Source organism: Dermacentor albipictus, chromosome 1 (assembly GCF_038994185.2).
Source record: "Dermacentor albipictus isolate Rhodes 1998 colony chromosome 1, USDA_Dalb.pri_finalv2, whole genome shotgun sequence".
Taxonomy (NCBI): domain Eukaryota; kingdom Metazoa; phylum Arthropoda; class Arachnida; order Ixodida; family Ixodidae; genus Dermacentor; species Dermacentor albipictus.
Genome location: NC_091821.1, coordinates 490,602,706 through 490,616,425, shown reverse-complemented (window position 1 = coordinate 490,616,425; position 13,720 = coordinate 490,602,706). Strand labels below are relative to the sequence as shown.

General features: G+C 46.1%; 1 protein-coding gene across 6 annotated transcripts in view; it reads left to right on the top strand.

Annotated features, from left to right (window-relative positions):
- Positions 1-13,720, top strand: part of Nipped-A (Transcription-associated protein Nipped-A) — a 413,461-nt gene that overhangs the window by 130,530 nt on the left and 269,211 nt on the right. For all 6 annotated transcript variants that reach the window (XM_065445525.1, XM_065445501.1, XM_065445517.1 and 3 more), the window contains 3 exons: positions 6,600-6,751; positions 7,318-7,418; positions 11,343-11,542. In XM_065445525.1, coding sequence (XP_065301597.1) covers positions 6,600-6,751; positions 7,318-7,418; positions 11,343-11,542 — 453 coding nt within the window. The remainder of the gene's footprint in view (positions 1-6,599; positions 6,752-7,317; positions 7,419-11,342; positions 11,543-13,720) is intronic.

Here is a 13,720-nt window from a genome sequence, read left to right as displayed (position 1 = left end):
ATTTCAAGCTGCTTGATGATCGCGACCAGTAAAAATACACAACACAGCGGAATCCCATTGATACGTTTTGTGCTGCTGAATTTTCTTAACTGCTACAACGACCTGGCAAAGCATAATAGAAAATTGCTTTGTACCCGCCTGCTTTAAGCCTGACACTGAAGTGATGGCCAACTCGACAACAGATGAAGAAGAGCATTTCAGAATGGAGCCACCCTCCACAGAAGTTACTACACATACGACTACATCACCGCTGACACGGATGTAGTTGCTCATGAATTAAATGACGAGTCCATAATTCATGAGGTTTGCCATAATAATGTGTTGTTGGATGGTGAGAGTGACACACAAGGCACACCTGCCCCATTTCGTGCACTGGATGTGATGGAGGCATTTCACCTCATTCATAATTTCATTGGTGCCCGTGATGAAGAAATCGCGATGCGGCTGCTGACCAAGTGCGAGCATGTCACCACTGTGCTGATGTCCAAAGGACGGAGGCAAATTAAGATGACCGACTTTTTTCTGAAATAAATGATGTTTGTGAAGTGTGTAGTCAAATCTGACAGTGTTTTGTGGCAGATTTCGCTACATCGAAATTTCCACTTCAACTAAATTTTTTGCACGTCCCGTCAGTTTCGTTGGAGCGAAGTTTGACTGTATAACCAGGGACTACTCTCTCGGCAGTACGTGTGGCAAGGGCTATCACAGGTGTGTGCTGGTCCCAGTCCTTGTGGTTGGAGCAGTATACTACATGTATAGAGATGCCTGTTGCACTCGAAAAGTTCCTGCCGGGAACTAAGTCCCAGCATAAGTCTGGCACACACTGGAAGCACTGGTTGTGGCCGATCGTAGCCCATGGATCTTGCACATTTGGGATGCGGTAGACTGGGACCAACCTCTTGCCAGGTGGAGTGAACGCACCTGTGTCCTGAGCTTGGCACCTGTCTCCTGTTGCCTTTGCCCCTGGTATTTCAAGTACGCTCACGCTTGAGCCTGTGTCCAGTAGAGCTTAGAACGTAGTCTTCCCGAATCGCACCTCCAGGAGGGGCACCTTCCTGCCGGCTGAAATAGCTACCTGCATCGCAGTCACGTAGGTGCCTGCAGCAACAGCACCTACCGTCTCCTGTTTCCCAGACATATTGATTGGAAATGCCCAATTCTGTTGCTTTCGTAGCGATGGGGCAGGCCGGTACATCGGCGTATGGGGCATGCGCTAGCTAAGTGACCCACACCTCTGCAGCGATGGCAGGTAAATTCCCCGTAGTCACGCTCTTGGTATCCCTCTGATGGTGATGCGAGAGCTGGCTTTATAACATGAGCACGCAGTCTGTGCAGATGGTCTCGACAGTAGGATGGCTGCATCGCTGTGGGATGCAATCGCTGTGGGACGCTGTGGATGCCAGCAGAGATTGAAATTATGCAACAGCCGCAGCCATCAATGCTCTGGGCTGCGTTCCAGGTAGGGCAGTCTCATTCAAAGCTGACTGAAAGGCAAGGTCCCTTGCCACTTGTTTTGTCAGAGGCAGCGTTGGCTTGTACTGCAACCGCCTCCAAGCACACTCCACGAAGCCGTCAGCTGCCTTAGCCAAATCCGCGAGATTGGCAGACTGCTTGCCCTCTACCAATTCTTGGAGTTGCAGGCACATTTCTGCAACAAGCGATCAAACTTTTCTGATTCGTATCAGTAGAAGAGAAATCCGCAATGAAGGCTGCTGTAAGCTCCTCCCACGGCACAAGCGTGGTCACGAAGCACCACCACAACTTCACGCTGCACTCCAGAGCAGCGGGAACGCTGTGGGTAAGCCTTCTGTCGGTGGCAACACCGTTGACCAAATGAAATGTCTCCAGCCGGTCTAAAATATTCTCAGGGGACTGGATGTCGTTAAGTCCATTATATTTAGGGAGCTTATCTCCCGCTGAGCACAGAGCAGTGTCGCCTGACGTTTGAACTCTGCCACTGCAGCTGTCGCAAAAGCTGCTGGCACTGCCTCAGCAGCACTCAGCCTTTATCAAACTGCTGCCTCTATTTGCTCAAGTTGCATGGCGGAGCCGTTGGTCTGCCCCAGCAGATGCTGCAGCCTCTCTTCAGCCATGTTCACCGCCCCCATGTCCATGTCAATGCCGGACGAGCACCCACTTGTTACAAACAACAGGCTGACACGTTCATCAGAAACATTCCCTTTATTACTGTGCTCCACAGCTGTTCCCTCAGGCTGTCCACATGCTGTCCGTTTGAGCACACCACACGCATTTGCATCACCTGCGTGTTCCTTCCTCTGTTGCCTACTGTCGCGAACGCACTCGTGCCACCTGGTCCTGCCCTTGGCGACAATAGTCAACCATATGTGCAGCCTTTCAGAACCGCAACTTGCCTCACCTCATCTGGGGCTCTCGGTCCGCTTACGCTGCCACTCTCTCCTCATGGCGCACTCAACCTTTTAGCAAAAAAATGGGCAAGGGTCTAATATGTGTCGCGCAATGGCGACTGATTTAGACGGCTTTGCAGAACGGTCTTTTAAAGTTCGCGTTGCCACAGTACATTGCTACTATGCTGTAAAGCATACAAACGCCGCAAAGGCAGTTTGTGTTTTGTAACCGATTGCACTTCGCAGGCAGTTTTTGGCCCAATTTTCTTGTAAAAAAGGTGTGGATTAGAATTGGGTAAGTACCGTAATCAGACAATAACGAGCTGTGGTTGTTGCTTGACAGTCTTCCTTGATTGACTGGTCAAGTTCAAACTATCTGGCAAAAGCCAAATTTAGGATCGAAGAAAAGAAAATTTAGGTCCATAGAAATGCATGGGCACCGGCCATGACCTTCAGGTGAGATTGAATTCACTGAAAATTTGAAATAACCAGAGCTGAATTAACGAATTTGTACTGTATTATGTTCTGATTTAATGTGTTGTCATTCTGTGTTGGTCTTCTATATGATGTTGCGTTTGAAGTGAGCCGAGCTGCGCTACCTTAATCATTGCTCGTTTCTTCACAACAGACGTTGTTCGGCGCTTCTCTCAGTTGATCACCGCCCTCGTCGGTACATACAGTTGAAACTCTGGATAACAAAGTCCTGACACAACTAAATTCTCGCTGCACCAAAATATTTTCAGATAGCGGCGACTGTCCATAGGGTCAATGTATTTCATATCTCGTGGCAACGAATTTTCTTTTTTACAGCAATCCCACATTAACAAAATTTTCTGCAAAGGCAGTCCACTTATTATTTACTCGTGCAACACTAACTGGGTCCAAAAAATGCTCATTGGTTGCGCCCTTAAAATTATGTAAACTACCACATTAGCACGATTGCGCCGCTGCCACCATGCTTGTTTACAGAAAAAAAAAAAAAAACGACAGCAGTAGAGCAATTGCACCTGGCAACAGGTGACAGCGATGATGACGATGATGATTGTGGTTTATCCTTTAGAATGAGTGAGTACTACACAGTGTCCCAACTGGAAAATCTAAATAACATAAAAAAACAAAAGGAATCAAAATAAAGTGTAGGTGGCCTCACAGTGGTCCATTTATATCCTGTGTGCCATCATGGCATGGGCTCTTGTGGAGCGGGATACCTACGCAACATGCTTACGGTTGCGCCCATACCTAGGAACATGCTCCCCAATCATAATCGGGGTAGAAGAAGGGCAAGGGCAGCCAACCTTTTTAGGCAAATATACAGTGATGAGTGACAGGTCAGCTTTATGGATGCCGCCTCTTGTGAGGGATGTCGGGCGTTCACCATTGTCAATGTCGATGATCACCGAGGAATAGCCTATGCTTTCTCGGTTCGGACCAGGGTCTCGGAAATTGCTGAACAAATGGCTATTGCACTAGCCCTGCTGGATAGCTCATGGGATGCTATTTATAGCAAATCAAGGTCTGCAGTTAGAGCATTTGAAAAAGGCACCATTTCCAAACAGGCCCTCAGACTTCTTGGGGCCAACGAAATACCGTATTTACTCGTATAATGATCGCACTCGCGTAATGATCGCACCCCTGGATTTTGTCGTCAAAATTCTATTTTTTTTATTTCCCGTGTAATGATCGCACCTCGAACCTGCCGCAGCGATATGTCGTGTGCCAAGCCTAGCTAATAATGATCACGCTTACCATCTGTCGAATGCTAGGCGAACGACTCGTCTGCACGCACCAAACATTCTTAAGTAGATGCCTCATTTCATTACTTTCATCACTTTCCGCACTTCCATGACAAAAAGAGGTACAACCAAACTTGCCTTTATTATGGGTAGGCTTTATAATGGTTGTGGTCAACAAAAACAAAAAAGGCGCCTTTCGATTCTTTTCAACAGTACTCGTGAGCACGCAACAAATCGCGCGCGGCAATGATAGTAGCCACGTTTACACTGATACGTTAAAAGTGTACCCTATTCATACGCCGACGCTTGTAACACAGCAAAGATATTCGCCCACCCTTAGCAGATACGTGCTGTGTTAGGATAGTAGTGAAGACAGATGCCGCAGTTTCTGCAGCACGCCGGCCATGTGTTTCTGTCACTGGCAGCTAAGCGCACCCATCTGTTTCTGTCCCCTCAAAGTGGACATGGCTACGTTATTGCCGCAAACTTGCCGATATTAACGATATTATTCATCACTGATACGGAAGAAACTGTTTCAATGTACGTAATGTACTCACGAGAAGAAAAAAAAAATCGCATTCGGCGTGCTCCGCCGGCCGCCATTCTTGTTTTGGTGTCCCGCACCCGCATCCTGCAGCAAACGCGGGACAAAAAAAACTTTTTTTTTTTGCGGGAAATTTAACCCGCGTAGTGATCGCACCCCTGAATTTGCGTCAATTTTTCTGACAAGAAAGTGCGATCATTATGCGAGTAAATACGGTAATGCACCACTTCATTTATTGGTTTCCCGCACATGAGGTCAGATAGAGGCTGCTCCTCCCAACCTCGAGTCTGCTCTCGGGGCTGCGCGCGAACTTGCTCATCTGACCGTCTGCTTTGTCAGCCTGCCAAGGGGCCACCTCTATCCAAAACGCATAAATTTTTGATGCTACAAAATAAAGCTGCAATTATTGCAGAGGTTGAAAAGGGCAGGAAGAAGATGGAGATCATTGACAAATGTGGAATTTCGTGCTGTTCGCTGTCTACAATTATGAAAAACAAGGCCTCTATTCTCGATGCGCTCGGAGGTGGTGCGATGAGAGTTGTCCAGCCGTGATTGAAAATTCCTTTAAGCACCCCAGCTTCATTGGCACTCAGCAGGCATCATGCGCTGGTCCAGCAGCACTGGAGGAAGATTTGCTCGAAGGTGCAGTCTCTAAACGGTGCTGCTAGCACAGTGCTGCCATAACTGACCAATGCATGGGGGCAAACTTTGTGCCATGGATTGGTATAAGTGGGTTCTACTGTATCTGCTGCACAGTGGCTAGTGATGATAGTGTGCTAAATCTCTGCTCGCGCTGCACTTTACCCCGTAGAGAGGTGGTGCCTGCGCCATGAGCCTAACATATAACAAAAAAAAAAGCTTATTCCTCAGTACACATAATGAAGCATCATACTTTTGCCTTTCGCACGGCTTTCCGAATGGTGGTCCATGAAATGCGAGAAGTTTTGTTCAAAATAATCGCTCCACAGTTCTAGGAGCTCAAACTTGCGGGAGTTCTTTCCCATTCAAATACATGTGACTGCTGGGACCGACTGATCAGTTCGAGTTAGCAGGATTTTACTGTATCCAGTAGAACCTCGTTCACACATTTAAATTTTTTTTAAATGCACGAGAAAAACATTTTCTAACCTGCTAAAACATCCAATCTGATGTTTCGCCATAAATTGGCAGACTGAACTGTAGTTGACATAAAAGTAATGCGATGCGTTGTGCAAATTGTACCAAGACTCGCTGATGCACATTGTAGTATAAGACACCGAGCTGGCGGTGGCCCAAGCGGCCCAGACGCACATTGTTTTTGTCGCTTCAGCAAGATTACTTTAGTGCTCCTGGAATTCGGTTGGGGTCAGCAGCTTCCACTGGCGGGAAGTTCTGATGTGCTCCTGCAAATCAAGACATCGACGCACATCCAGCTGGTGGGACCCATACATCCCAAGATTGGTTGTCATTGCTCTGTTGTGTTGTGTTTTAAGACAGTGACAGGAAACCAGAACGAAATTGAGCTGGTAGGCTACGCTCGAATACAGTGCTGCCAGAGGTAAATATGATGGCTCACTCGTGCCGCCTGTGGGCAGAAAACAACAGGCTTGGGCTATCACCTATTAAAAGCATGCAGTGCACTTCCAATGGCACTATGCCATGTGTGCTGTGACACAGATAGGTGAAGGTGCTTCTGCAATAGGGTTCACTGGAATAGCTGTACATGCAGCGTGCAACGACCCACCAGGAGATTTACTGTAACCGGAATAGGAAATTGAGTGCACGCAGGAAAATCTTAAGAAAAGAAATGAAATCACGGAGGTTCTGTTGTATGCATTGTGTTGTGTTACCATGGGACATATTTTATGTTATGCTATACAGTAATTTATTTTTCTATATTTAGTTGGTTCTTTTAACTGTCAGTTGATTGGTTGGTACCTGTCTACACCATTTGCATGTCTCCCCTTCTGTGTGCAGCTGATTGAGACTGCCTTCAACGCCCTTAAGCAAAGCGGCACGGACTCATTTTACCGGCGCCAGTGCTGGGAGATCATTCGTGGCTTCCTGGTGGCCAACATACAGCTGGATGATGATCGGCATTCCATGCTTCAACTGTTCTCACATCCAAGGTGAGCTAGGCACAGTGCCCACCACAGGAGTGTGCGTGTTCTCGATGAGAAGCGCGTTGCGAATGAAGCTTGCTGTCAGAAATTCACTTATTTTGCTCTGCCTTTACACTTTTCTAATAAAACCGATTTTGGTTGTAAGCAGTTTTTCCAGAAGCACAGTTTGAGAAGCAAGTAATCAATCATCCAGCGTTACTAATTACTTAAAAAATCTGAAAAGAGTTCATGGCTAGGCTTTTAAGGAGTTCACTGTCTATAATACTGAAATATTTTAAAACTTTGAGAAAAAGAAAATGAAACAAGTCTAGTTACAACTTCAAACTTTCGTTACTTTGGAGAGAAGAGATGTATAAACACGATACGATGCTTACTACATGCCTTGAGTATTCAGAAATATATTCACATAACTTTTAGCTTGCTTACTGTAAAACATTAAATGTAAATGTTGAGGGATAAGCAAAATATAAAGCTCAGTGTAAACTCAAAGCAATGGCTAAATATGCCACTGCAGAATGGTTGGCCAGTCACATTTAATGAGCATTGCGCTGTGTTTGCTTGCTTGTTTGCAGCTTTGGCACAGGCGAGATTTCACCAAACCAGACCGTCCCATACAAGTGCCAAGATGTGGAAACACGCAAGGTCCACCAGATGGCTCTGACGGGCATGTTTGGTGGGTCCCTGCCTCCATTTCTGTGTCTTTAGGGGGCACGCAGGTCCTAGGACTGAGAAATCGTGAAAAAGAATTGATTTTTCAATTTTGTCATACTTGTAATTGTTGGGGTTCCTTTCACCCATATCTGAAGTTTTGGGCCTCTAAGATGTGTAGAATTTAAGATTGTCATCTAAGCGAGCAAACACGACATGGTTTCTTGCAAAAACGTGACGAAAGACGCCCATTTGTGGGGCCACTGCATTTTGTAGCCTTCCTCCATTACGCAGCCATTTTGGCTTCGTTTGAAAGAGTGATCCTTCAGCTCTTTTTCCAGCCGGAAATAAGCCTTATGCATCTTGCCATTGCAGACAAAGGCACAAGAAAAAAGTAAAACGAGTAATGCCATCCCATCTTTGGCTGTTTGTCAACACGCGTAAAATGGTTCGGTGTGCGTGAAGTTCAGCCACCTGCATGCCTTCACAGCGTTCGCGGCTTCCACCATTTTGGAAGTGAGTAAAGACTTGTGCGAATGTGCGATATGCTGCCGTACTTGAAGTACCGTACTGTTCACAAATTTGGAAAAAAAGCTCAGGAAATGAGTTAAAAGGCTAGCGGACTGCTTCATTTGACTGACAGTGATACATAGGGCAATGGCGCACTATCAGAAGGTGAATCAATGGACGAGATGGCAGCCAACTCAGTGACGTCGGACTAGTCAGCTATGCCCACTGACGGCTCTGTTCGAAGTGGCGGCCAGGAACGGCAACAAAGAATTGGTGCAATGTTCCTCAGCAAGAATGATAGCAGTTGGCTCCAGCAAAAGGCGAGCGAAAAAATTGCCGGTTTATATGCAAGTCTCTCTCGGCCACTGCGCAGAAGCTGCAGATGCTCGCAACGATGTGCTACGACACGGACCCATCAACTTCAGCCACAATGTGCACAGTCATCGACATCGCTATTGTCAACAAACTGCTTTACAAGGCTATGTGTCAGAAGTCCCGATGTAGTGTTCGAGCCTAGGATGTGACTTTTGCAGCTGTTTGGAAATGTAATGGAGCTCACCATGAGGGGGGGAGGCCGTGGTGGGAACGGCAAAATCCAACTCGTTTGAGATAAACATTCTTGCGGCTCGTGCTGCTCAAAGTGCCGGAAACAGGCAAATAGCGCTCAACGACTTATCTTCTGCTATGGCGATATCCCACAGATATACGAAGGCCATTTGAAGGGATGACTAAACCCAGCTGCAATTGAGGTTTGTGAAAAGGTGTTTTCCTTACAAACTAAACTTTACAAAGAGCTCAGTATTAGAAATGCCGGGAACATTGCAGTTTCCTTCAATGCCATTTATATGACTAGGATCCATCTTTCTCATATTGCTGTGGGTGCAGTAGTAAGAAAGTTGTTTTCAGGATATATGCTAGATCTAAAGGTACTGCCAAACCTCTGCCTTGGCTGCAAGCATGCACCACCAAAGGAGGATTCTGGGTACAGTGCCTGGAAAGCAAACCATGCATGTCAGAAATAATGCTGATAGGAAATCAGACCAGATGGAATGAGAGGCAGCTGTTTCCCTCTTTGAGCGCTCCCTCTCAAGCCATGGTTTGCATTACATCACAATACTTTGTGATGGAGACAGCAGGCAGATCTTTGCCTGCACTCGTAGAGGCCAATGTTTATAGTTACGTAAATGTAGAGAAGGGTAACTGCAATAACCGTGTGCTGCAGAAGCACTGCTCTTTGCAACCTCATCCAGAAGTACAAAACAGAGCGTGGTGAGAGTCTGAGTGGCAGAGGTCGACAGGCAGGTGAACCGGTTACAAAGCTCGCCAATTATTACGGCTGGCCACTAATGTATAATTAATGTGGGCAACATAGATGGTATTCGCAAAGTGCTCGTGGCAACTTACCATCACATATCTTCCAGTGATCAGCACCCAAATTATGTAGCCTGTGCCTAAGTAGTGCCAACTCATGGTGCATACAGAATGCTGCTATTGCTAGAGAAGAACCACTTCTGAATCACCGGAGCTTGCCTGAGCATGTTAGTAAGGCACTCCTACCGGTCTGTGAACAATTTACTGACAAAAAAACTCGTGCAGTGCTGCCGCAGAGGCAAGATACAAAACGCAAACGAGTCCCTGCATACTGTGGTCTGATCCCTCTTGCCGAAGACCAAACATGCCTTTCAATTTGCAGTAGAAATTGCTGTTGTAGCAGCAGTAATGAGGTACAATGCAGGAATGAAACAAGCCTCGTCTCGTATTCTATGGTAATTGCTAATACAGCAAAGCAGCAAGGGCATCCAAAGAATAGAAGAGAGAGAGAGAGTGTTACCATCTCACTAGTGCAGAGCAAAAGCGGGCAGCTTCGGCCACCTTCCTTGATGCAGTAAAGTGACGACACTGAGCGAAATCATGTGCCAATTATTCACCTGGGGCATGTTAATGTGTCAGCTATCAAATAAAGCTATTTTGTTGGTTGGACAACTCTTGAAAACAATGCTTTGCATTTTTTCATGATTTTCTCAGCCAGTGAACAATCTTCTGATGAAGTTTTCTCAGCTTCCACAAGTCCGTCTTCTTTCATTGAGAGCCCTAATGTTTGGCAACTGCCATAAGACTACCAAATAATATAAAATAAAGCTATAGTGAAACCTCGGTACTACAAACACCACAGCAGGCAAGTGCTTCAGGAACCAGTTAATGTGCACAAAGCCTGTAAACTGCAGTTGACGGAACTGCACGAGCTATGTTTGAACAGCGTACTCACTTGCCCTTGCAAGATCTGCTTGGCAAATGCTATCTCATGATGACTATAAGTACAGTAAAGCCTCGTTAAACCATGCCTGCTTATAAGAGCGGTTTCGTTTTAAAAGTAGTGAAGTCAAGTCTCCTACTCGGTGGCCATTGAATACAGTGTGTTTTGTATTCGCATAAACCATACCAGCTTATTGCATACATATCGGTTAACACATAGTGTTTGCACTTTTCTTAGTGCAATCACGGTGGTAGGTCTGCCAGGCAGAAGAATGAGCTTTGGAGATCAGAACGGCCTTCAAGTGTAAACGCAGAGGGCGCTTGGAAGGGTGAACCCACGTTAACCTCAACATCATTTCGGTGCCGGCATGAGGAATATAGGTTTTTACAAGTGTTTTGTGATGTGCCCGCTTGCGTTTTTAGCATAAAATTTCCCACTAAGCTTACTCTGTCTAAATTATCTGAAACGGGGCTTTCTACGCGGCCCCGAGTTCCATTGCAATTGGGCTTTAAGATCAGTACAAAACTACATCAACTTTGAAATTTTCATGAATCTAGCTCAAGTATTAAAGCAAATAATTCGAAAGCCCTCATATTCCCTTAAGAGGAAGCCTTAAATCAGAGCCAATTCCGATTTGATTTTCCTGATCAAGTAAATGTGAAATGCAGAAATGCTCTCTTGAGCCAACTGCAGGACCTATTTGAATTAAATTTGTTGCATTTGCAAGAGAAAGCTAAATTTAATTAAATGGTTTTGGCATATAGAACCCCATAACTTAAATTTAATTAAATTCTGCGGTTTTACATGCTAGACTATGTATCTGATCATGACACACCATAGCGGGGGACTCCAGATTAATTCTGACCCTCTGGGGGTTATTTTTTCAACATGCACCCAATGCACAATGCTCGAGCGCTTTTGCACTTGACCCCCATCGAAATGCGGCTGCTGCGGAAGGGTCCGAACCCGCAGCTGGAGCTCAGAAGTTAAACGCCATAACCACGAAGTTACCACGGCGGATAAGGGAGAAAATCAAATTACACCAACTGTGGGAAATGAAAGTTTTACGCGTGAAAATTGTCGAAAATTGCCCCAAGAATAACAGGCATGCAGCTACCATCCTCTCTCGCCACAGTCCGCCTTGGTGTCCCCTTTTAACACCTGTGGGCATGCGTGTACGTGCAGCGGCAGCGGCAATCAAGGAGCTTCACAGCCAAGTGCTGCCATTCCTGGTGTCACTGGTGCATCACTACACCCTGGTGGCAGTGGCCCAGCAGGCGGGGCCGCTCCGCCAGACCCGGCCGCCCACACAGGGCATGGACCCGTCCGTGCTCGTGGACGCCCTGGCAGCCATAATGGCCCACGAGGAGAAAGAACTTTGCAAGGTTCGTTTTCTCCACATTATGATTAACTAATTTGTCTGTTTCAGATACCCTCAAACATGAAAGCATTAGAGTAGGGAAGAGGTCACAAAATCAAACAACAGTGGCAATAAATACGGCAAGTTATCCACTTGTGAAAGTTTGAGAAAGATGATTGAACGAACAAACAGAACGAGAAAATATTCAAACGGGAGTGAAACATAATAAAGCAATGGCAACAAAAGGCATAACAGAAATGTCGAGAGAGACACACACTTAAGGGGGACATTGCTATTGAAATAATGTTCACAATTTTTTTTAATTAATATAATGAAACTACCAGGCCCATTAAGATTTTTGTGCTGATTTCAAATATTTGACGTAATAGTTCTGCGGAAACCCGTAAAGTGGAGAGAAGTAATTAACAATGGGAAAATCAGACATCCACCCGTTCGTGGCAATTGCTACAAAGGAAACCCGAACGGGTTCCTTGAAAGAAAGGCCTCACAGTTGAAGAAAAATTCATCCTGGTCCGGGACTCAAACCCGAGACCACTACCTTTCTATGGCAGCTGCTCTACATCTGAGCTAACCATGCGGCTAGCAGATGGCTGGGCGAAGTCGAATTTTTCAACAATTCGAAGCAAAGGCGAGAGTTTGATGTAGTAGTTCTGCAGAAACCCACAAGGTGGAGAGAACTTTGGGTTTCCTTTGTAGCAATTGCTACGAACAGGTGGATGTCTGATTTTCCCTTTATTGATTTCAAATATGTAATTAGTTTTGCTGAAGCTCAATTATTTTTATGATAATTAATATTTCACTTCCATTGTTTAAGGACACAATGGAAGATGAATAGAACTCCATAGAACTCCGTGTGTACACGTACCACTTACAGTGCAGCTGCGCTAGGCGAAATATGAGTTATAATGCTGCTTCCGTGGTAAAATTTTCCCAACAAGTGCAGTAACAAGCATGCTCCTCAATGAGGTGCGCTGGCTGATCGGAGAGGAGAGTAACGAGGACAATATGGAAAAGGAGCATGAAACACGAAGCGAACAAATGAAAGAAAGAAGATAATACAGTCAAACCTCGATATTTTTTGGCTTCTAGCGCGAAGTGAAACACGGACACAGAAAGGAGCAGACAGGCTCCTTTCTGTGTCCGTGTTTCACTTCGCGCTAGAAGCCAAAATCATGTTACTGTACCAACTCGCCCAACTGTCTATCCTTGTGCTTAAACCTCGATATATCGAACTCCGTGGGGATCGTGAAATAGTTTGATATAGCCTGAATTTGATATATAAAATCACGTAAAAAATGTGTCAGAAATTTCCGCAAATCAATCAATGAACCAAGGGCGCAATCGGGGATCGTTGTTCGGAGCACGTGTTCAGTTGCGCCACGCGCAATTGGCCTAGGCCGCGTCGACTTTTTCAGCTGCACGAAATCAGGGCAGTCTAGGCCAATCGCTTGCTCCGAACAACGATCCCCAATCAAGCCCCGATCGTGGCCAGTAAATACTCACTTGTAGCTTCACACAAAGTATTTATTTATTTGGCTGAAAGTATAGCAGCAGTGTATCCTGCTTCTTATTAGCAGCCGTGTGCTTGAACATGGGAAGTCCTCAACATAGTCTAAACGATCCACAAGCGATAGCCCGGTGCTCTCTATTGCACCACAACAGCGCCGTAGAAGGGCCAAAGCAGCTACAGCCTCAGTGGAAGTCGGAAGCGGGGCAACATCAGTGCTTGCAGGATCAACCTCGGCAGTGTCTTCGCTTGGCCACTACTTCTGCTGCGATCTCCGCGTCCTTCAATCGAAGCATTTTGAAATACTGTCAATAACTAGTATTAAGTGGCGTCTGCCAAGGTGTCTATGAGTGAGCCCAGTGAGCACGCATTGTTGCGCGACTTTGTGGATGCATACCGTCAGTTCTTGTGAGGCGCGGCAAGCGCAGAGTGCGGAACCAGGAGGCGTTAGTGCGGCAAATGCAATGCGTCGTTGACGTTGTCGAACTAGCCAAGCCGCTGCATGTGCATGCCGCTACGTTCAAATGGCGCCCTCAGCGCGATCGATGTGTATAATGCGCAGCAGTTGCTAACGCCCATCGCGCCACCGCTATCTTCGAGGGTGTTGCGGGAAAGCTCACCGCCTGTCAACAGAATGCACATGGTCTGGGATGATGGAGTTTGATATATCCATTT